Below are 23351 nucleotides of genomic sequence, written 5' to 3'. Positions count from 1 at the left end.
AAGATTCAAGAAACACTAGTAGGAATCTCAAGAATTTAACTAGCCCTGGCCCTGTCTATGGCATGGCTATCCTAAGACACCCCTCGTCCTTTGGAGGCTGGAGTTTATTTAATAAGTTCTTAAGGAACTTAGGGGCTGGGGAATTTCATCCCCTCTTTTCATTCTCTGTGTTACTGCTTCTGCATCTACACTGGTTGGAGAGTGTGCTTTAAATGTCAATTTCTGTGACCCGACTCCACTTCCTCCGGTCTGCCTTCTCTGTGCTGGAGTCTAAGGGGCTCCCTAAAATACTCCTTTGCGCGGTTAAAGGGAGTTTTGAAGCAAACTCCATCACCTTTTTTTTTCCTCATCACCTGAAGCCTTTCTATATACTTCTCTGCTTTCTGTTTTTCTAATATTTTCTTCTGGACCTCATATCTCTAAAGCCAATCAAGCTACTTCCAGAAATAAAAGAACTGAAAATATGTATACCTTACAAAATCAAACTGCTGTGCACCAGAAAGGAAATTGGTAATAGAAATTAAGAATGCCAGTGATTGGTGTCTCTGCTAAGACATCTCATTTGTGTAACATTAGAAACCAGTTCATTGACAATAAAGTCTGGGAAAGGAACCCAAATGTTACTTGTGTTAAGATTAATTGGATGACATTCTCCATAGGCTGGAAATTCCTTTTTAACTTCTTTGGAAATTTTAGAAGAGTCGATGAATTTAAACCTTTTTTTCTCTTACTAAATAACAACAAACTTATTAGGAGAGACACTGTAATGATAATCAAAGAAATTAGCACCATGCCTGGCACATACCAGATGTTCAGTAGTCAGGGGTCCTTATTAGCTGACTGAGCTTCAGTCTTGAGATATTCAAGCATATTTTCTAACATAAAGACATTAAAAAAAACAACAACCCTTTCTTCTAATTAGGCCATGAAGGCTAGCGAGTTGGACACTGTCCAGAGAACAGTTACATTATACCAGAACTTACAATATCAAGCGAGCGTGTCCTCAAGGCTGTAAAGCTGCAAAGTGGTCCGAAATACTTAACCAGTCTTAAGGTGTAATTGGGATGCTAACATTTGTAGGACAGGGAGCTCATCAAACCCTTTTCTGCTCATTTGAATACCTGCACAATGCAGAGTGCTCTCCCTTTATTCTTTCAACAGAGACATTTTGAGGAAACGCAGATGTGAGGTGCTAGCCAAGGACTTTTAAACAAATATGAAGTTTAATTCAGTTGTCTCCTGAGGGGCTGACTTCTTGCAAAAGCCAAAGAAAATCTCTTACTAATCCAAAAGGTACCCCCCAAAAAGGTTGATGCCATAAAATGGGGGTGGGCTTGGTTTCAGAAAGTTCAAGTATTCGGACAGGGATAATTACGAGGGCTGTGAGGTTGCACTGTGGAATGCCTCTGTTTCTGCCCAAATAAGCAGCTCAGTGGTCCTTTTATCTTTTTATGTTTTTACCAGGAGACTGGTGGGGCAGCTTTGATGAAGGAAATTCCTATTTACGCCAAATCTGAACACCCAGGATGACTGGAATTTTTTTTTACTATGACCCAGGCATATAAAAACAATGATCTTAAGAGTCGGAAATCCCAAGGAACCTATGACCCCAAAGTGCCTTTTGAATTATTTCAATTAAAAATATGCAATTCCACGGGCTTCCCTGGCGGCGCAGTGGTTGAGAGCCCGCCTGCCGATGCAGGGGACGCGGGTTCGTGCCCCGGCCCGGGAAGATCCCACGTGCCGCGGAGCGGCTGGGCCCGTGAGCCGTGGCCGCTGCGCCTGCGCGTCCGGAGCCTGTGCTCCGCAACGGGAGAGGCCGCAGCGGTGAGAGGCCCGCGTACCGCAAAAAAAAAAAAAAAAAAAAAGCCTCAAAAGTATTCTGTGGGGCGGGGCCCTGGGAGGCTCCGACTAGAAATTCCCTCCCTTTGAACCCACTGTCCAAACATTTCATCCCCAGCACCAGGTTTCCTGGTCTTACCAGATATTTTATCTCCAAATTGCTACACTCAGAATGGCTTTCGTATTTAGGTGCATTTTACTGAATTCAATTCCTTGAAAGTAACACTTCAGTATTTTTGTGCCTGGCATATAGCACGTGCTTCATAAACCAAGCCTGCTGCAAGTCTACACTGTGGGTCCCAAAGATGAGCAGGATTTGATTTGTGCCTTCAAGGAGTTATTTATTGTCTAGACAGAAAGACAAAAGGAATCAATCCCAGTCATATCAATAGAGACAGGAATACACGGTTCCGGGGGAAATTGAGCCTGGATCTGGGGTATCCAACCCCATTCTCCGGCCTATTTTTTTTATAGACGAGTAGTTGATTTACAGTGTTGTGTAATTTCTGCCATATGGCAAAGTGATTCAGTTTTATATATATATATATATATGCATTCCTTTTTTCATATTCTTTTCCATTATGGTTTATCATAGGATATTAAATATAGTTCCCTGTGCTCTACAGGAGGACCTTGTTGTTTATCCATTCTATATTTAATGGTTTGTATCTGCTGATCCCGAACTCCCAGTCCATCCCTCCCCACCTCCTACCCCCCTTGGCAGCCACAAGTCTGTCCTCTATGTCCGTGAGTCTGTTTCTGTTTCATAGATAGGTTCATTTGTGTCATATTTTAGATTCCATATATAAGTGATATCATATGATATTTGTCTTTCTCTGTCTGATTTACTTCACTTAGTATGAGAATCTCCAGGTCCATCCATGTTGCTGCAAATGGCATTATTTTATTCTTTTTTATGACTGAGTACTATTCCGTTGTACATATTGATATATACCACATCTTCCGTATCCATTCATTTGTTGATGGACATTAGGTTGTTTACGGTTGTTGGCTATTGTGAATAGTGCTGCAGTGAGTGAGCATTGGGGTACGTGTATCTTTTTGAATTAAAGTTTTGTCTAGACATATGCCCAGGAGTAGAATTGTACAACCGTTTTGAATCAGCATACATTTACCTTAAGTACCGTATTCTAAACGAATATCTAGTTTCCTCAAACTGTCTCTAGCACACACTCCAGTCACTGAAGCTCCTCCCTCTGTGGTCCACGGGTCTAGGGCTATGACCCAAGCTACCTCACATTTTAGGAAGACCTCAGTTGTCTTATGCATTCCTGCCATCAGCGGGTTAGAAGGAGCAGGGAAGGGAGGATGTATTGGTCGGCTCCGGCTGCCGTAACAAAGTACCACAGACTAGGGGGCTTAGACAATGGAAATTTATGTCCCACGGTTCTGGAGGCTGGAAGTCTGAGACCAAGGTGCCAGCAAGTTTGGTCTCTCCTGCGGCCTCTCGCCTTGGCTTGTAGACGGCCGTCTTCTCATTGTGTCCTTACTGCTCTTTCTTCTGTGCGTGCCCGCCCCTGGCGTCCCTTCCTCTTCTTGGAAGGACAGCAGTCCTGTTGGCTTAGGGCCTTATGGCCACATTTAGCCTTGATTATCTCCCTAGCACCTCCTGTATTTGCCTCTCCACATACAGTCACATCGGGGGTTAGGGCTTCAACCTATGGATTTGTTGGGGGGAGGGACATAATTTAAGTCTATAACGGGGGCTTTGCAACATTCATCTTAGAGGCTTGGAATTACATTCAGAAGTATCTGACTGTGGCGCAGAACTCTTTAGCTGGTCACCTTTCAGCGCCATTCATCATTAGGAGAATAGAGTCTTGAGACTGGATTAGTGAACCTGCTTCAGGACCTTCATGTGACATCACAGGTAGATGGCCAGTTTCATAGCTGCAATCTTTTCTTTTTCTGGATTCTTCTTTATTGTGGTAAAATACACATACGATAAATTTCACCATTAATACGGTTTAGTAGATTCACAAGATCGTGCGACTATCACCATTTCTAATTGCAGAACACTTTCAACCCAAAAGGAAAGCCTGTACCCATCAAGCCATCACTTCCCCTTCTACCCTCCCTCCCCAGCCCCAGGCAACCACTAACCTTCTTTCTGTCGCTATGGATTTGCCTATTTAGGACATTTCGTATAGATGGAATCATACATTATATGCCTTTTTGTGTTTGGCTCTTTGGTTTACCATAGCGTCTTCAAGGTTCATTCATGTTGTAGCGGGTGTCAGTATTTCATTCCTTTTTATGGCCAAATAATATTCCAGTTGTAGGGATAGACCACATTTTGTTTATCTGTTCATTGGTAGATGGACATAGAGTTGTTTCTACTTTTTGGCAATTATAAATAGTGATGCTATGTGTACAGTTTTTAAAATATTGTCCAATTATCTTTTATTTTTAAAATATATATTTATTTATTTTCATTTTGGCTGCGCCAGGCTGGACATATGTTTTCAACTCTTTTGGGTATGTATACCTAGGAGTGCAATTGCAGAGTCATATGGTAACTCTGTGTCCAACTTTTGAGGAACGGTCAAGCTGTCATGCACAGTGGTTTTATATTCCCAACTAGCAAAGTACGGGTTCCAATTTCTCCACATGCTCCCCAACACTTGTTATTTTCTGTTTATTATTATTACCATTGCAATCTTAGTAGGTATGAAGTGTTATTGTGATTTTGACTTGCGTTTCCCTAATAACGAATGATGTTGAATATCCTTTCATGTGCTTGCTGTGTATCTTCTTTGGAGAAATGTCTATTCAAGTCCTTTGCCTGTTTTTTGATTGGGTTGTTTGTCTTTTTGTTGTTGAGTTGTATATATACTCTGGATGCTAGACTCTTCTCAGCTATATGATTTGCAAAAACTTGCTGCGGGCTTTTTGACGTTATGTTGATTTTGTTTACGCCACCCTTTTAGATACTCTGGCATTACTGGAAGAAGTCCTGGGTGGTTTTTAACTCCGTATCTTCAAAAAGAAAATATACCAATAGTAAACATAAAAATCAACATAAAAATGTTTCCGTAAAACTCTGGGGTTAGTGGTGAGGATGGGGCAGGTAGAGCAGTATGTCAAATGTTTAAAGTTAATAGTAGATGAGAAGAAAAAGAATTTGAAGTATGGAAATTACTTTTCTGAAAGTCAGTATATTAATTACAAGGAAAAAACAGGAGGATGAAAGATGAAAACTTTTAAAGCAACAAGGAAGATATTTTTTTCAAAATTTTATGACTGTTTTTATTTTCAGAAGAGGTTAAGTAAACCACAAGACAAAATTAAAAGAAATGTAAATTAACATATTTGTTTGGGTTTGTGGTCTCATTTGTTAACACAAACACTTTAACTTGAAAGAACTTCTGGTAAACCAAATGTGAGTTTTCAGTACTACTCCTATTTATAAAAGAGGAGGGAAAGAAGTGAATGAACCCAGGGAAAGCCATTCTTCCTAAACAGACTGCTGACTGGTGTGCAGATGGTAGGAACCTCTGCTCTTCCTGAAATATACAGAAAATCACCGTAGATCTTGCGGCTTTTAGAACTGCCAGCCAAAGGAAGTACGATTACCTCCATAAGATTTGCATCAACTCGGGTTAGCCGCGTTATAAGTAACCATTTCTTTAGTTCTATGACTTTGTACTTGTACTCTTAAAGATATGTCAGAAGTTTGTTTTTAAATCAGTTGTATTCTTTTTCTAGAGGTAAAATATAACATTCTGTTAGCTGTTACAATTAAAGTTAACAATGCACTAATATTGAGCAACTGATTTTCTATGTTTTAGAAGGATAAGTGTTTTACTTAGCTCCTCTGGCTGCTCTGTTTTATCAAGAAAGTATGTCAGGGCTTCCCTGGTGGCACAGTGGTTGAGAGTCCGCCTGCCGATGCAGGGGACGCGGGTTCGTGCCCCGGTCCGGGAGGATCCCACGTGCCGCGGAGCGGCTGGGCCCGTGAGCCGTGGCCGCTGAGCCTGCGCGTCCGGAGCCTGTGCTCCGCAACGGGAGAGGCCACAGCAGTGAGAGGTCCGCGTACCGCAAAAAAATAAATTAAAAAAAAAAAGTATGTCATTTGCACATTCGAATTACATAAATTCAACTACTGTGTAGGAGCTTGGTGGAAAAAGAATAAGGAGAGGGAGAGAAATAACGATGTAAACAGTGTGTGTGATTTTGCCCTCATTCCACTCAAAAGACACACATATCACAGTGATTGTGAATCAAGCAGCCTGAAGTGGTGGTTTCCTCCCCCTCGTGCCTCTCGCAATCATGAGCCTCTTGCGGCACTGAGCCCGATTCAAGGATGAAGCTGACTACATCGGTTTTCTCACCATATATGCTGATGCTACACAGGAGTGCTTTAAAATGGGGTTGATTGCAGCCCATGTCACAGCTAGGAATCCTATGTGAACAAGCAGAGTGAAAGGTACTAAGAAACATCTTAACAAATTGAAGAGGAAAACGTCCAAAGGCAAAACAGAGGTACCAAATAAGAATCAAGTTCAGTTCGAGCAATCAAAAACACAAAGGTCAAAGTCGGTAGATGGTGACAAAATGCATTTCATTCATATATATATATGTACATATATATATATATATATATATATATATATATATAGAGAGAGAGAGAGAGAGAGAGAGAGAGAGAAGCACAGACTGAAAGGCAAAATAAACTGAAAATATACTTCTGCAGTTAGTGTCTACAGAATTCAACTTTTTAAGAGGGAGGAGGGCACTCCTTCCTTCATAAGTGTTTAAATCTACTTTGGCAGACTGTCTGACATTTAGTTTTGATTATAATAAATTATTACTACTACCTATATGTTTTGATAACTAGTTACAGTTGCTTGGAAAAGACTAGTAAAATAGTTTAAGACTGTCTGTCAAGGTTGGTGAGGGAATTCCTTATGGAAGGAACATTGCCACCTTAATATGACCCAGTGGCCCCTCCCAGAGATGCTCAGTGAGTACCTGACAACTTATTTTAGAAAAAATCTCAATACAATGTACTAGATACACAAAGAAAAAGTAAAATCAAGTCAGAGGGAGGAACAGAGTGGTATAAAGTCTCTGAGCATTGATGTTAAACCACCACCACGTTGAGTAACCATGAAACAGGCCTCTCCTTCACTTTTAGGGAATAAAGGAACACAGCAGTAAAAAAAGAGGATGAATTTGCCCAAAGCTCTGCACTTCCAAGTCTGCTGATTGTGGACTAACCATTCTGATGGTTCTGAACCATTTGGGAAAAACTTCTTGGGTTTAAGCTCTGGCATTACCAGGTCATAAATCAATTTCAGCATGAAAATGGCCCAAAGTGCTTTCTTCATCAATAAACTGACAAATCATGGGTGTTTTGGAGAAGAGGATAAATGGATAGTGGAAGGAGGATATGGCTTAAGTACTGTCTGAAGAAATGGACAATTCCCTTGCATTAATTTTTTTCCCCAAAGGCAAAAAAAAAAAAAGTAAAGTATTAACCCTCTGAACCCCACCCCAGTCATTTTATGGTGCCATAGGAAAATAATGATGCCTAGCTATCTGGTGATTAGTGTAGAGTCGGCAGTTAATTCCGGGCTTTCTGTGGTGGAGACTGGTGACCAGCAGCGTGGCAGGCTTTGGAGTTCAGGCAAGCTGTGACTTTCTGTCTGTAAGGAATGGGCAAGTTATCCTCACCAGCAAAGTGAGGCGAGTAGTTACGTCTTCTTTGTAGGGTTGCTGTGAGGATTAAATGTACACATAACACGCACCACAGTGCCTGGCACGGAGTAAGCCTTCAATACACGTTAGCTCACGGTACCAATGTTTTCTAAGAAAAAGACTCAATCTGAAAAACTGAGTCTTCCCTTGGCTTCTTCTAGTCTAAGTGCTGTTGCTCTGACGATTTTTCTGGTCCTGCTCGCCTCCAGGGATCCAGCACATAACCCCCAGGTTATGTGCGTAAACTGACCCTGTACATCACCGATCGTAGCTTTGTAATACTTGTACTGTCTTTGCTTATTCAATTCTTTGTCTCTCTGTCCAATTTCCAGAGACTTTCATCTCTGTTTCAAGGAAATGGCCACGACGTCTGGCTTCTTGGAGAATCCCCAGGACCCAACACAGAACACGATATACTGTAACCGCTTAGCTTGTAGTTGTGGAACGAATGATTCGATATTAAAATCTCGTTCATTTACTAGGTTTAGAAAAGTTCGTGGCCGGTGCATTTAAAATACATAATTTTATGAAGCTAAAAATACCCCTCCCCCCACTGCAAAGTCCAATGAAGTCAACTGCAGTGCTTGGAGAGAGGTTTACTGAAAAGAGTAAGGTGTTTGCTTCCAGGGCGTAGGGTCGGTTTTTCCTTTTGATTCCGTGGGGCGAGTGGCAGGGTAGCCAACCTGCCCCAGTCCGCGCGGTGACCCGGCCCGCCCAAGTACCCGACCGTGTCTGAACAGCGGCGTTTTTGCTGTGAATAAAATTGCTTTGTGTTCCATAGACACGGACTTGGGGGGGAACCTCGGTGGTCCGCACCTCTTACGCTCCACTTTAAAGATGAACAAACTGAGGCCAGCAAAATGCAAGATTCTTTTTCTGGTCAGGCTGGGCCTAGATGTCAGGTCGCTGACTTCCAGACCGTGTCGGAAGGGTCACCAGATCCTTTAAAAATAATCATGGCGGCTTTAATAGCATCAGCACCTGTTGTTTCAGCTTCCGCAAGACAGGAGCTATTAATCTCTCCTCCTCAAAGCCGCGTTGCTGGTCTGTCGAAGCCTTGTTTGCTTCCTCACGCAGCTGTCTACACCATCGGGGCCAAATGTGGAGCCGAGGCACCTTTCTGCTTGAATCCAATAAATCGCTCTGCCCAAATTTAGAAAGAAAAGCGACACAGATCATCCGGACAGCGGCCTAATCTGGCAAGTCTCCACCCCACCTAGTAGAAGCCCGAGCCCACCACGCAGCCCCAGGCCAGTGACCGGCCGTGGCCTGGACATCAGGGGATGGGAACTGGAGGGACACTGAGTCGAAGTGGCAACTTCAGCGTCTGTAAATGGAGCGCAATTATCATCCTTCTTTGGGAAGTTGTGAGAATCCGAACTGTGAATGACGCCTAAGACCTGCAATAAGCAAGTTGACTTTGCCCTTATTGCCGTTACTGCTGTTACTGTGTTAGCTCGAGCGGCGTTGTCTCCCACGCCCGTTCTACCTGGCAGCCCACGGCCCGCGGCCGCTCAAGCCCGGAAAGTGCAGGGCTAGCGGCCCCGGGGACGACGGGGGCGGGGCGGCCCCAGCGCGCATGCGCGCCCGCCGCGCCAGCTCCTCTTAAGAGCGCAGCGCAGCGGCGCGGCGGGCGATTCGGGGCCGGGCGCGCGGGCGGGTGGCAGCTACGCTCGGCTTGCTCCGCAGCCCAGGGGGCCGAAACTTCCGTGGGAGGCGCCCGGCGGTGCGCACCTACCCAGGGCGCAGCGGCGGGGAGGAGGGGGAGCCAGACGGAGCGCGCCGAGGCCGGAGAGCAGAGGAGGGGAGCAGGGCGAGCTACCCGCCTGGACCCGCGCCCAGCAGCAGCCGCGGCTGGTTCCCTGGACCCCGGCGGGGCGCGTCGGTTCTCGTCCACGTCCCGGACGCCCGCGTGCGCCGAGAGGATCGAACGTCCGGCGCGCGGAGCGGAACGTGGTGGCTGCACCCGAGAGGCGGCCCGGGCGGCGCGGCCGGAACCATGCGGACCGAGTTCGGAGCGCAGGAGGCTGAGCGCGGCCGGCCGCTGCACTTGCTGCCCGGAGCGCTGTGCCCACTGCCCGCCGCCTTGGCCTCTTCTCGCCGCCCGAGGGGGGAATAAAGGCCAGGAGACGCGCCACGACTAGCGCGCAGGACCCTGAGGCTTAAACTGTGCGGCAGCGCCCTGGCTCCGGGTCCGCAGCGGCGCGCCCAGCGGTCCTCCGGCTCGAGCGAGCGTCCCCTCGGGGATGCACGGGGAGGGTCCCGTCGCGGGTGAAGCCTCCGGGGGCTGCGGAACGGCAGCCCCGGGGGCCCTCTGAGTCGCACCCGGAGAGCTCCATCGGCGAGTGCCCACGAGTTCCAGGCAGCCCCTGCTGGGGCCGGGCCGCCGGCCGAGGGAGGGCATGGCTTAGCTCCCGGACGTCGCGGCGGAGGGGCGGGGGCCCGCGTGGAAGGCGCCGCGGAAGGGACACTCAGCGCAGAGGTCCCGGCCTCAGCACCGCTGGGACCGGGGCGCCGGGCCGCCACCTCCCGGAGTCGGCCCTGCGCCCTCTGGAGACGCGCCGCCCGCGCCCAGGGTGGTGCCATGTGGGGCGGACGCCGCCCGGCCGCCTCCTCCCGGGACGCCGCTTCGCTCCTGCGGCTGCTGCTGGCCGCGCTGCTGGCGGCGGGGGCGCGGGCCAGCGGCGAGTACTGCCACGGCTGGCTGGACGCGCAGGGCGTCTGGCGCATCGGCTTCCAGTGCCCCGAGCGCTTCGACGGCGGCGACGCCACCATCTGCTGCGGCAGCTGCGCGCTGCGCTACTGCTGCTCCAGCGCCGAGGCGCGCCTGGACCAGGGCGGCTGCGACAACGACCGCCAGCAGGGCGCCGGCGAGCCCGGCCGCGCGGACAAAGACGGCCCCGACGGTTCGGCAGGTAGGCGGGTCGGGCGAGCAGAGAGGGGAGGAAGGGGCTCTGCCTCGCCGGCGGGACCTGGCAGCCTGGAGAGGGGGAGGGAATTCGGAGCCTGCGATTTCAGGAAGGGGGCTTGGAGCGGGAGGCGGTGCCTGCGTCCTGGCGCAGCCTTTACCTCGTGTGGAACGGGACACCGGTTCAGCGCCCTGGGCCTCAGTTTCCCCATCTGTCAGCTAAAGAGCGGCTTGGCTTGGGTTTTCCGGAAAAAAAACCCCTAACATCCAAAGCATGGCGGGCCGCAGCCAGCCCCACGTGCCTCCTGCCCAGGGGTCTCCGTGCCACCTCCCGGGTCTCCTGTCTCCATGGGTCTAAGTCCGAGGACGGGGTCATGTTTTGGCGGCGCCCCCTAGCGAGTGGGCTGGCCGGGGCACCCGAGGGCTTCTCGGAGGGAAGGCCGCTCCTTGGGCCTTCGCGAGGGTGATGAGCTCTGCCAGACCCCGGGGGAGAGTCTGCCCCTCCCTAAGATGCAGCTCCCCCGCCCCGGCCTCCTTACCACGTCGGACTTGGTAGGTGTGACATCAGAGCGGTGCCAGCCGTGCTCTTTGTGGCCTTGATTCCTTAACTGTATTTTTTCAGATCGCCCAAGTTAGAGCTGGAGAAACAAATGCGTGAAAGCATTTGATAGGTTCCACTGCCTCTGCTTGTCTCCAGTCTCCCAGACCCCTCCCTCGAGGGCCTATCCCAGAATGTGTTTGGGAGGGAGGATGTGTTCCGGGTGGAGGTGGAAGGGCACACATGGCCCGGAGGGGCGTCTCCGCCCGTTATGAGAAGGAGAGGACTGTTTATATTAATACCACCCCCCCACCCCAGCCCAGGGTTCCAGCCGCCTAAGCCGGGGCCCCGCCGGTCCCTGTTCACAGAGCTGGCTGGGGCTGCTGAGAGGCAGCTCGTTTCTGTCCTTCCCTTTGCAGTCACGCATTTTATTAGCTACTCCTACTGGTCGGCTGTTGCCTTGATTCTGAAGAGAAGGGAGGGTAATTCCAGAAGAGGTGCCGTCTTGAAAGGCAAGCGCAGCATAGCGGGGTGTGTGGCCTCCCGAATAAACCTGGGGGGGGGGTGAGCCATGGGCACACTGCTTGACTGCTTTCTCTGTGCGCCACGTTGGGCTTTTGATGGCCTCCTGGAAGTTGGGATGACGGTGGACAGATCAGTAGGCAGCCGACTTCTCAAGACACCGTGGTATGTGGGGATGCTTTCTAAATTCCACTTTTGAATCTTTTTTCCTAAAAATTCTGTACTTCTGCACTCAAGAAGGACAGTGCATGTCTAATTAAGCAGAGCCCAGGGCTTCCAGGAACACTGCCTTCTCTGCCCTGAGTTATTTACTCTTCCAATTAAAATCCTGGAAGGAGAACAGTGATTTCTCCCCAAAACTCATTATGTGGACTTAGACTGCTTTGGGGGTGTTTTTTGGTTTTTTTTTTTAAAAAACTGTTATTTGTTTACTTGATAACATATAAGGCTGATATCTTTAATTTAGCAAATGAAGCCTTCAGTCGTCAGCCTTTGGTTACATACTTGATAAAGTATGTTTTACTTACAAGGCGTCATTTCTCCATGGCTCCGTGTGGTACTATGTTCTAGAAGCACTGACTGCAGGAATATCAGTTCTGTCCAAGGAGCGTGATTAAAACGGCTGCTGCCCTGGCGGACAGAGGGTGTTTGGTGTCTGTGACTTCAGGCGAGGGAGAGCTGAGCGTCTCCCTGGACCACGTGCTGGCACTGCCCTTTGCCAAGACCAGTGGGACCAGTCCCTGTCCTCGTGTGGCGTCTAATCAAATGGTCAAGGAGATGGGCAGGAACACGTCAGAAGACATGGGTTCTTGGTCATATAGGGTGGGGTTCCACAGACCCCTCCCTCCTGATGCTCGGTCCCCATCAGCCAGTGTGGCCAGCTTCTGAAACCCGGTAGTGCTAGGCCCACGGCACCCCAAAGATCTGTTTAAGTAAAATAATTGAAAAGTGGAGCTTGCTACTGATTTTAGTAAAGTGTTTATTTTTATCTTGACAGTTTTATTTTCTGGAATAAATCTCCCTGGTTAAGTAGGGTGTCCATTGCTTTTTGCTCTGCGGGCTTTTTCCCTGTGGTTCGTCACGGAACCCGGTGTCCTAACTCCAGACCTGACGTCTCAGCCATGTGGTCCTGCCTGGGGCCTTGGCTCACCGCGGGCTCTTCTTTCTGGAACAGATGTCAAGCCTTGTCCTCCTCGGTACCTTGTTTCATGCTGACCTGCTGCCTGGACAGCCTCCCCCCTCCACGCCCACGTCCCCGGGGCCAGCCTTCAGCTTGTCAAGTGTGTGTGAAGGGCTTTTTTTTTTTTTTTTTTAATTTAAAAACCCTTCTTTGACCTCTGTACCTTACAGACTCTTTTCGGAAATGGTTGTGACTACGGTCTGCCCTAAAGTTTTGATTTATTTGTCTATGAAACAAGAACGTGCGAAAAAAAGGTCAAAGAGGTTTGCAGGGAATGCAAATAATTTTCTGGGGGGAGAAAAGACTTTGAAATAATTTCAACTCATTTCTGTGCAGACCCTACAAACTGTTAGGGTGGACTGAAATGTGGGCAGTTCTGTTACTCTAGGGGTGTTAGAACAGTCTTTAACCATTAAACTCTTTTTTTTTTTTTTTTTTTTGGTGGTACGTGGCCTCTCACCGTTGTGGCCTCTCCCGTTGCGGAGCACAGGCTCCGGACGCGCAGGCGCAGCGGCCACGGCTCACGGGCCCAGCCGCCCCGCGGCACGTGGGATCCTCCCGGACCGGGGCACGAACCCGTGTCCCCTGCATCGGCAGGCGACCTCTCAACCACTGCACCACCAGGGAAGCCCCTAAACTCATATTTTTGCTAAATTGGGTATTTGCCTCCACGAGCGTTGCAGTTGGTGAGTCTCGCTGTCAGCGTTAACAGCTTTGCTTTGGGGGCTGATCCACGGTGCCTGTAGGCAGGCTGTACTGCGTGCCCCGCCCCCCCATCCCTAAGGACTTGATAAAGGACGGTGCTTCCCGTGTGCGGCCGAGAAGCGCACACACCAGCACGGCCCAGGTTCCTGGCTTCTGGGTACCGGCGTTGTTCATTTATCCATGTCCGCTGCCCAGCCCCACTTTTTACTGCATCCGTACAGGAGGTCATCACAGTGTGTCTCTCTCCTCTTCTTCAGTCCCCATCTACGTACCCTTCCTCATCGTCGGGTCGGTGTTTGTCGCCTTCATCATCTTGGGGTCCCTGGTGGCCGCCTGCTGCTGCAGATGCCTGCGGCCCAAGCAGGAGCCCCAGCAGAGCCGGGCCCCGGGGGGGCCCCGCATGGTGGAGACCATCCCCATGATCGCCAGCGCCAGCACCTCCCGAGGCTCCTCTTCCCGCCAGTCCAGCACGGCCGCCAGCTCCAGCTCCAGCGCCAACTCGGGGGCCCGGGGCCCCCCGACCCGGTCACAGACCAACTGTTGTTTGCCCGAGGGCACCATGAACAATGTGTACGTCAACATGCCCACAAACTTCTCCGTGCTCAACTGTCAGCAGGCCACCCAGATCGTGCCCCACCAGGGGCAGTACCTGCACCCCCCCTTCGTGGGGTACACGGTGCAGCACGACTCGGTGCCTATGACCCCGGTGCCCCCGTTCCTGGACGGGCTGCAGACGGGCTACAGGCCGATCCAGGCCCCCTTCCCTCACGCTAACAGCGAGCAGAAGATGTACCCAGCCGTGACTGTGTAACGCAAGGCGAGGCCGGGGGCCTGTACCAGACAGAGGAAGGCAGAGGCTGTGGGCTTGGGAAGGCTCCTCACCGTGGAAGTCCCAGCGTATCGCTGGTGTTCGTGGCACAATTCTGTTGGATGGCTTGCTGTGCCCCCAAACTGTAAGAAAACGTCTTTCTCCAAATGAGCGTTTCTGGACGTGTTTCATCCCGGTGCATGATTGATTTATGATGGAGAAGAGCATCCCCTGGAGATGCCCGTGTGGTCGCCAGTGGTTGTGTGACACATGTGAGCCCTTAAGTGCCCTTGAGGTGTGGCTGTCAAAAGAATTTTGTAAACTGATTAAGTGTTTCTATTATTTTGTTACTGTTACTTCTTCTTAATTTTTTATTCTACTGGTACAAGATCAGAATAGTTGTTCCCTCCCTTTGACCTGGGCCAGTTTCTAATAAGCATCCAAGGTTTTAGGGGGGGTTGTAAAGAGCACAGTTCTTACAAAAGGAAACCAATTTGGACTCTGAGGTTAGTCCTTGATCTCAGTATTTCCCAGGCACATCTTAATTCACTGTAAAAAGATATATATATATTGTCTATTTTTGTGCTTTTTTGGGGTCTATTTTGTGCTTTTTTACCTTGTGTAGAGATCTTATTACAAAGTGATTTCCTACATTAAAAAGAGGCTGAAAGAAATTGTATAGTTACTTAAACTGATGACATTTCAGAACTCTGGGATTATTTTAATCTTGAAGTAGCGATGGTGTAGTAATAAAACCATTCGTCATAAAACCATTCAGCCCCTTCTCGATGGTATCTTTTAAATTTCTGACTTTACATTGACATCTGAGAAGAGTAATAAAGTGTTTTCATATTGAAATCATAAACTATCACCTGCTCTTTCTCCAAATGACTCTTGATTTTGCTGTGTGGTATGGCTTGGCATTTCACTCTGGCGTTCAGACCTCCGTGTCCATATAGTACTGAGAGCCAGTAATTACTGTTGTTATAAATGAACGTCGTCAGCCTTTCTGCCTAGATCTGATAAAACATTTTCTTGTCTTCCCTAGAAAAGCTCAAAAGAAACGCTTCCAGAGATACTTAGTATCGCTCCTCAGCCAAACTCTGAGACTTTGCGTGAAATTTAAACCACAGATTCGATTTACTTCGCAAATCATTGGCTTTTTATACTGTCGTTATCAAAACGTCTTGTTTTTCAGGCAAGAGAGACTATCAAGTTGAGAAGAGCTTTTCAAAGAGATATTGCCTTTCTTCCCCACAAAGTTAGTTCTTGTTTTCCTCTCTCTTTTAGTCCTCAACAAGCGCCGTATTCATTACCAGTCTTCTGAATTATGAAATTCAAGTGAATTTATTTGTGTATTGTTCCCTTACAAGAAATAAGTTGAAGTAAATTTCCAACTGCTAACGAAACCAAGATTTGTAATTAAATGGTTGTAAGGTATGGTCTTTTACACATATTTATATCTGTATCTATGGTCGTCTGTCTATGATCTATCTACCTTTTCTATCACCTGTGTGTATCTCTGTCTATCTCATGACTGAAAAATGTAAAACCATTGTTGGTAATTGGTATCAACAAAGATACCCCATCAAATCTTTTAATAGCCAAAGGCAGGGGAAAACCATTTTACTTATTAATAAACGTTTTATGGCATGAATTCCTAGGGGAGTTGGGTTTTTTCATTTTCATTCTACTTGGTAATTTTTCAGATGGTCTGTTTAACCTGTTAATAAGGGGGAAATTGCTAAAAATCGTAAACATTGCCTTCTAGAACCAAGAGCCTGCCTTTAAAAGTGATTGATATCTGTGAAGTCGATAGTATGTTCTGAGTCAGTGGGTATTTTACGTGCTCTGTGGGAAACGTTGACAGCACGAAACAAACAGTTCTTTGGGGGTCATTATATTAGCAGGCTAATAAATGTGTGTTCTGTACGTTATCTTTGGTGGAGGATTCCAGCTTATCTAAGGAAGTAAAGTTCTTGGAATTTGGAGGTGAAAGGGGCCTTAGAGATCACCCAGCCTGGGACTGGCAAACTTTCTTTTCAGTGAAGAGCCAGAGAGTAAATAAATATTTTAGGCTTTGCACGTTGTCTCAAAACTATTCAGCTCTGCCGCTACAGCACAAAAGCAGCCACAGAAGGTACATACGTGAGCATGGCTGCGTTCCAATAAAACCTGATTGATGGACACTGAAATGTAAATTTCATATAATTTTCACATGTCACACAATATTCTCCTTTTGATTTTTTTTTTTTTCCCAGCTATTTCAAAATGTAAAAGCCATTCTAAGCTCTAGCGCTGTAGAAGCCCAGTGTGCCAGCTTTGGCCATCAGGCCATGGTTCACCAGTCCCCGATCTAGCCCACCCTTACCCCTTACCTGGTGCTAGAGTCCCCCTGCGACGTTCTCAGCAGCCTTTTCTAAACACAGGGATGCAGAGTGCTTGCTCCTCCATATAGGATTGTCTAAGTGTAACTTCTTTTCAATATCATGATTCAAGCAAAAGTGCACTTTAGTAAATGAAATGAGTTTTTCACTTAGCGAATGCTACTTGGGCTTTCCCCAAAATGTAAACATCCCTAGAAGCAACCTCAGATCTCTTCAATTTTCATCAAAACTGGAGAAGTTCAGTTGACGAAGTAAGAACGTTCAAATACCTGGTTTCGGTATACCTTCCTTCCTGTCAGGAAATCAGAACCTGTGAGATGTAACGTGCACCCCGTAGAAATATTGTAAACTGTTGGAAAAACAAAAGGAGCACGTACAGATAGAAAATAGTTTGCTGTTGCGCGTCTTCTGTATGGAATCCTGCAATGTTGGTTGGCTCATGATGGTTGCGGGGGGGGGGGGGGGCGCGGTGGTGGCATTTTGTATCCCGTGTGTAGGAAAGTCAGACCATTTGACTGCAAGGAAGAATGAACCAGTTCTTTGTGTCCACCTAAGAGCCCGGAAACTCGGCATCTCCTATCACTTCTGCTGCCGCTGGGAAAGTTAAAATATAACAAGAATATCAACATCCAAAGTGGCGAGAAGACAGTTAAGACAAATAAAAGCATTTTCCCGGCGTGTTTGCTCTGCGATGCTCAGCTTCAAGCCAGCCTTCCACTTCTGATTAGCCTCCTGGAGGAGAGACTAAGGACATAGTCCATCTATTAAATTTACCTTGAGCTCGTTTTTCTTCAAGATTGCACCGTTTTATTCCATGAATTCTGTGACTTGGATTTTCTCCGTGTTTTGTTTCACGTTAGGATTTAAGTTTCCTCCAGAAGCATTTCCTGAGGAACCCACGAAGGTGAGAACGGGGTTGGCGAGGCGGATGGAAGGGGCCCCACACGGGGAGAAAAGTTTAAATGGTGCTACAGTTGGTGGTCAGAAGGTTTGAATACCGCGTTCTCTCCTTGGGTGGCCCCTACCTAGTAACAGCGATCACACTCGTCTCCGAGGCGTTTTCTGTGTTTCCTGCAGATTCGCAGCAGTCTTTTGCTTACATAACATCTTCCCAGCCCACACGCCCTCAGCTGTTCATTGACGTGGTTTAAACGAATGCACAGCCGCTTGCTTTTAGTTGCTTAAGCTTCCTTGCCTAAAAGGAATGCGTTTGGTTCTTTTTAATGGACTTTAACATTGTGGCTTCCCAGGAACTTAGCCTGGTCCTCCTCTAGCCTGTCAGAACTGCAGCGCTAGCATGAGTCCTGGGTGTTCGACCTCGCTCTCCATCCACTCCCAGCCTGTGCCTGGGGTCTGGGGGGGGGCGGGGCAGACCCGGGAAGAGGGGTTTTGCAGGCCCAGAAACCAAACCGACCCTGTCCGTCGTCAGGCCAGAAAGCAAGCATCCCAGGCACCTGCCTGCCCTGCTGGACTTGCAGAGTTGCTGCCCGCTGAACCAGGTGTCTCCTGCAGATTCACAGCAGTCTTTTGCTTACATAACATCTTTTTTATTTTTATTTTTTTACTTTGTATTTTGTATTGGAGTATAGTTGATTAACAATGTTGTGATACTTTCAGGTGTACAGCAAAGTGATTCAGTTATACGTATACATGTATCTATTTTTCAAATTCCTTTCCCATTTAGGTTGTTACATAATAGCAGAGTTCCCTGTGCTCTACAGTAGGTCCTTATAGAACCATCTCCACTTTATTATTTTATTATTATTATTATTATTATTATTATTATTTTTGCGGTACGCGGGCCTCTCCCTGTTGCGGCCTCTCCCGTTGCGGAGCACAGGCTCCGGACGCGCAGGCTCAGCGGCCACGGCTCACGGGCCCAGCCGCTCCGCGGCACGTGGGATCCTCCCGGACCGGGGCACGAACCCGCGTCCCCTGCATCGGCAGGCGGACTCTCAACCACTGCGCCGCCAGGGAAGCCCCCCATTTCCACTTTATTTTATTTATTTATTTATTTATTTATTTTTTTTTTTGGTGCTAGGCGGGCCTCTCACTGTTGTGGCCTCTCCCGTTGCGGAGCACAGGCTCCGGACAAGCAGGCTCAGCGGCCATGGCTCACGGGACCAGCCGCTCCATGGCATGTGGGATCTTCCCGGACCGGGGCGCGAACCCGCGTCCCCTGCATCGGCAGGCGGATTCTCAACCACTGCGCCACCAGGGAAGCCCTCCACTTTAAATGTAGCAGTGTGTACCTGTCAATCCCAAACTCCCTAACTGTCCTCGCCTCTGCCACCAACACCGGTACCCTTAAGTTCCTTCTCTAAGTCTGGAAGTCTGTATACCACCCTGAACGCGCCCGATCTCATCTGATCTCGGGAGCTAAGCAAGGTTGGGCCTGATCAGCGCTTGGATGGGAGTTTTAAAAATGTGGTCACTTCCCTATTTTGCTTATGTCCTCTGCCTCTTGAACAGGAGCAAAATCACAGTGCCCGAGGACGCTGCGTCATCTTGAGTGGAGGAATCTCCAGACCCAGAGTCGGTGACAGCAGGAGCTTTAACAACCCAGGGAAGGGTGCGGACGCCCTGGGACCTGCCTGCCCAGAGAAGGGCCTGGGGGCCCGGAAGCGGGTCGGAACCTCGCAGCTGGGGAGGGCACGGCCTTTGGGCTCAATTTTCAGAGCCCTTGCATTTTTAGAGGGGCAGCCTGAATATTGCAAGGAGGAATGGATCATGCATGCGAATGAGAACCCCGCTCCTCCTCATCAGCCTTAATCCTCCTTTTCTTCCCCTTCTTAGATGGTAGGGCCCAGAGGACAGCTCCATCCTGCTACCCTCTCTCTCTCTTTTAAGAGCCAGAGAGGAGCTATTTTCATAGCCCATTCATTCCAAAATACTTATACAGAAAATGTCTTTGACTTCTGAAATTTTTTTCTTAATTGAAAACACGGATGTTATTGTGATTCAAGTGCCTTGAAGGGGGTGAGTGAAAGACGACAGAGTGAACCCCCTTTCCTGCAAATCATGACAATACACCGGGCAAATACGCGTCCTGCAGTGGTTTGCATTTGCTTCCCTTTATCCTCTGTTCCTCTGGATAGAATCATTTATCAGTGAAAAACGGAAAAATAAAACCCTAGAAAAACAGTCCCTGCTGTCTAAAATGTTAGGTATTTTTAAATCTTAACTATAACCCACAGCACCACGACAGAATCGCTTTGAGATAAAATTCCAAAGTTTTATGTAAGGCATTGGCTGTGATGGTCATTTTACTTTTCACAGTTGAATGTTCAGAATGTCAGCAACACTTACACCCCAACATTGAAGGACACAGATTCAAATCAAGAACAAGAAATATAGAATTAGTGTTTAAAAAAAACCACTTTGAAACGAGAGAGGATAAAAAGGGGTAAAAACTTTATGATGGCAGAGCCTTCAGATCGATTTTAAGCATAAAACCGGATCTTAATTTCAACCATCTTGAAGGGCAGGTCTTTCCATTTAGAAAAATCATGGTTTACACAAGACATTATTTACTCAGTAGACATAACAGCCGTAGAAGACTGATTGCCATCTGTCACATGTATATAAGACTGCCACATGTGTGTACACATATGTGTCCAGAAGGCGCCCAGGGAAATTTGAAACAGGAATGATTATTACATGAGGCTATCTCATCCGTGACTCCGCTCTCAGCCCTTGACTGGTATTTTGAAACCGGAGTTTGTTTGCAGGGCTCAGCTTTCCCTGTTGCAGATGTAACTGGTTCTGTCTAACCCCCCCGGGGATGGGTGGGCCCAGGTTCGAACCCATTGCAACCACACCGGTGGTGTGGCCTTGGAGGAGGGCTTTCCAGGCTCGGAACCTCGGTGTGAATTCTGTAAAAGGGGATTAACACCCACCTCCTAGGGTTGGTGTGGGGACATAGGACATAGCATCGCACAGAGCTGGCGGCATCCAATCGGTTTTTATGATATACATATAATGTCAGATATTTTTAACCTGCTCAACATAGAGAAATATATAATTTATATTGAGAAAATGTGTCAAATATATATGTGCATACAGACATAGCTCCTTATAAGAGAACTAGCTTAGGAGAGTTCCCTTATTTTTGTTTCAACAACTAATGAATTTTACCTAGGTTAGTCTACACTTCTTGTGTCTTGGAGTTGCCCAGCAGACTCGTACGGAACTGGCTTTCTCTGGCCCTGGAGACAGCCCTGCTCTTTGTCCCCTGAGCGCCCGCCTTATTTCTGTGCCACTGTTGCTTTGTGAAATCCCAGGCTCTCTCTCCTCCCGTGTCTCTTCTAGGCTTGGCGGTTCCTACCAGGCCTCCTACTCTGCCAACTTGCTATCGCTCTGAAGCAGTCAGGCTTCAGTCCGGAAGCTGGACTGAAACATTTTATTTTAATTTTTTTACTGAATTATAACCTCCACACTACAGAGCGCGTGCATCTTAAATGTACATCACAGTGAACCATCCCCCAGATCAAGAGAGAGAAAAAAATCCACCTGATAGCGCCCTTGGAAGAAAAGTGCTCTGTCACCATAGATTAGCCTTGCCTCGTATTGAACTTCGTATGAACGGAATCACAGGGTACGTACTCTTTTGTGTCTCAGTGTTATGGCCAGTGTTGAATGGGGCTGTTTTTTCTTTTTCGCTGCTGTGTAGTACTCAACCCTAGGAATATACTGTAATTTTTTAATCGACTCCACTATTGATGGACACTTGGGTTATTTTCAGTTTGCGGCTGTTAGAAATACGCAGCTGGGAACATTTTGAAACATGCCTTTTGGGGAACATAAGCACTCAGTTCCCTTGGGTGGGATTCCAGGAGTCGAACTGCTATGTCATAAGATACATTTGTACATTTGCCTTACTAGATATGGCCATTGTCACACCAGTTATTTTTAACAGAGAGGATTTATGTAAATATTGGTGAAACAGGTGCGAGAGGCCTGGAACCGCAAAAGGGGACGCTGAGGTGAGAGAGAGAGACAGAGACAGAGAGACAGAGAGTCATTACCTGCCCGAAGCAGTTAGTACCCCAGGGCCAGAACGAAGGGAAGAAGTTGGGGTGTTGGAATCTAGAAGCTTGAAGACCTGTCATGCTCAGAGAGGGGGGCACCTGGTGCCTGGGGGTCACAAGGAGGCTGGCTCTAGGAATGCCCCCCGAACCCCCCAACCTGGAGCTGGGTGCCAGCTGCTGCCAGGTGACGCGGCCCGGATGGGGGCACTGCCCGCAGCAGCCAGCCAGGCCTCGCCCTCGGCTCCCGGCCCTGCGGGCTCCCTCCAGCGCCCCCTGTTGGCGGAGCCCAGGCTCGGCCCGAAGGCCCAGGGGAGGGGCTGCGCAGGCCCCCAGGCGCACGTGGCTGAGTCGGGAGGGAGGGGCCGGGGGCCCGGAACCGGCATCCCTGGAAAGGAGACTCCGCTTTGCGGCTCCCGTGGCCCTTGCGGTCTTCCTCGCCTTGCCGACGTGTGTGTCGCGAACGTGTCAGTCCACTCGCTACGGTTGTGTCTGTCGCCGGTGACCGAACTTAAAGCGGCATGTCCGCCCCATCCTAATGCGGCAATGAGACGACAGGCTCCGTCGGACGCGAGTCCGGGGGCCTCCCCGGGCCGGGGCGGGGCGGGGCGCGGGTGGCCTTCGCAGGCGGCCTTTCGGAGCAGCCCCGGCGCCCTCCTGCGAAGGAAGGGCCGACTCCGGAGGCGGCGGGAGTGGCCGGCGGAGCCCTCTCCCGTCCCGGGGCGGGGCGTGACGACTCCGGGGGCCCCTCTGAGCTCCAGCTGCACCGAGTGCACGTGGCACTCAGGTCACCTCTCCCCGCGGGGCAGCCGCGCCTGCACCCAGCTTCCTGACGCGAGTGGCTCCGGGGGCTGCTTCACAGGGACTCTGATTGATGTAAGTGGCGGGGGATTCGGGTTACGCTTGAGACCGTCTTCAAAACCGCACCTGGCCGCGTCCTGCTGGGTTCCTTTGCTCCTCGCTTTTCGTCTTTTCCCCTATTCCTTAGACCTCGGGCTGCGGGGCCGGGAGGGGCGGAGGGCGGGGCGGGGAGGGGACAGCGCTGTCCTCGGTTTCTCTTTCCCACGCTCGGTGTGAACGTCTTTGTTCTCCGCCCCCACGGCACTGGCTTGTACCCTTGTGTCCTGCTGCCTGGGACTACATTTAGTGTGTCTGTGTCCCCTGGGGTGGTGAGTTCCTTGAGGGGAGAAACCAAGACCTCCTCATCAATGAATGACTCCTCAGCACCTCTTACAGGGCCCGCATACACTACACACGCCGTTATTAATTGCAGAGGTAGAAAGAAATAATTGGACATAAAGATTTCACGTACTTCAAAAGGAATTTAGTAGGAGGTATCCTTAGGCCAAGGCAATACCATGTGTAAACTTGTATATACACACGTATATATTTACAGACACGTATATGTATATACGTTGTCTGATATAAGGAGGTAGTACGTGGACTCGCACAGATTTTTCTTTGATTACAAAAATGTTCAAATAGCTGCTCAGTTAACAATGCCTGAGAAAGAACAGGAACTTTCGTCCTGTCTGCTTTATTCTTGGACCCTTCTTATGAGGACCTTTGCCAGAAGGATATCTCTTGCTCTGTCTAGATTTTAGTCACGGGTTGACTCCAGATATTTGGTCCAACACAACCCAATGAGGCTGGCTAAAGTTTGCAATTGCCAGAGCCATCTTAAAACAGTTTCTCCTAATTATAAGTTGG

The 23351-nt window shown here is 48.7% G+C and overlaps 2 protein-coding genes and 1 long non-coding RNA gene across 3 annotated transcripts in view; all 3 read left to right on the top strand.

Annotated features, from left to right (window-relative positions):
- The window catches only part of LOC131743415 (uncharacterized), a 51367-nt gene extending 42365 nt beyond the window's left edge, over positions 1-9002 (top strand). Inside the window, exon 3 of the long non-coding RNA XR_010837264.1 lies at positions 7899-9002. This is a non-coding gene — a long non-coding RNA (uncharacterized lncRNA). The remainder of the gene's footprint in view (positions 1-7898) is intronic.
- RNF6 (ring finger protein 6) overlaps positions 1-23351 on the top strand; it is a 102219-nt gene that overhangs the window by 76589 nt on the left and 2279 nt on the right. The gene's annotated exons all lie outside the window — the stretch shown is intronic.
- SHISA2 (shisa family member 2) lies at positions 9213-15882 on the top strand. Its single transcript, XM_059042011.2, has 2 exons — positions 9213-10481; positions 13677-15882. The coding sequence occupies exons 1-2, from the start codon at positions 10151-10153 to the stop codon at positions 14228-14230; spliced, it is 885 nt and encodes a 294-aa protein (XP_058897994.1). The 5' UTR covers positions 9213-10150; the 3' UTR covers positions 14231-15882.

Source organism: Kogia breviceps, chromosome 16 (genome assembly GCF_026419965.1).
Source record: "Kogia breviceps isolate mKogBre1 chromosome 16, mKogBre1 haplotype 1, whole genome shotgun sequence".
NCBI classification, from domain to species: domain Eukaryota; kingdom Metazoa; phylum Chordata; class Mammalia; order Artiodactyla; family Physeteridae; genus Kogia; species Kogia breviceps.
This window is presented reverse-complemented; position numbering and strand designations above follow the sequence as displayed.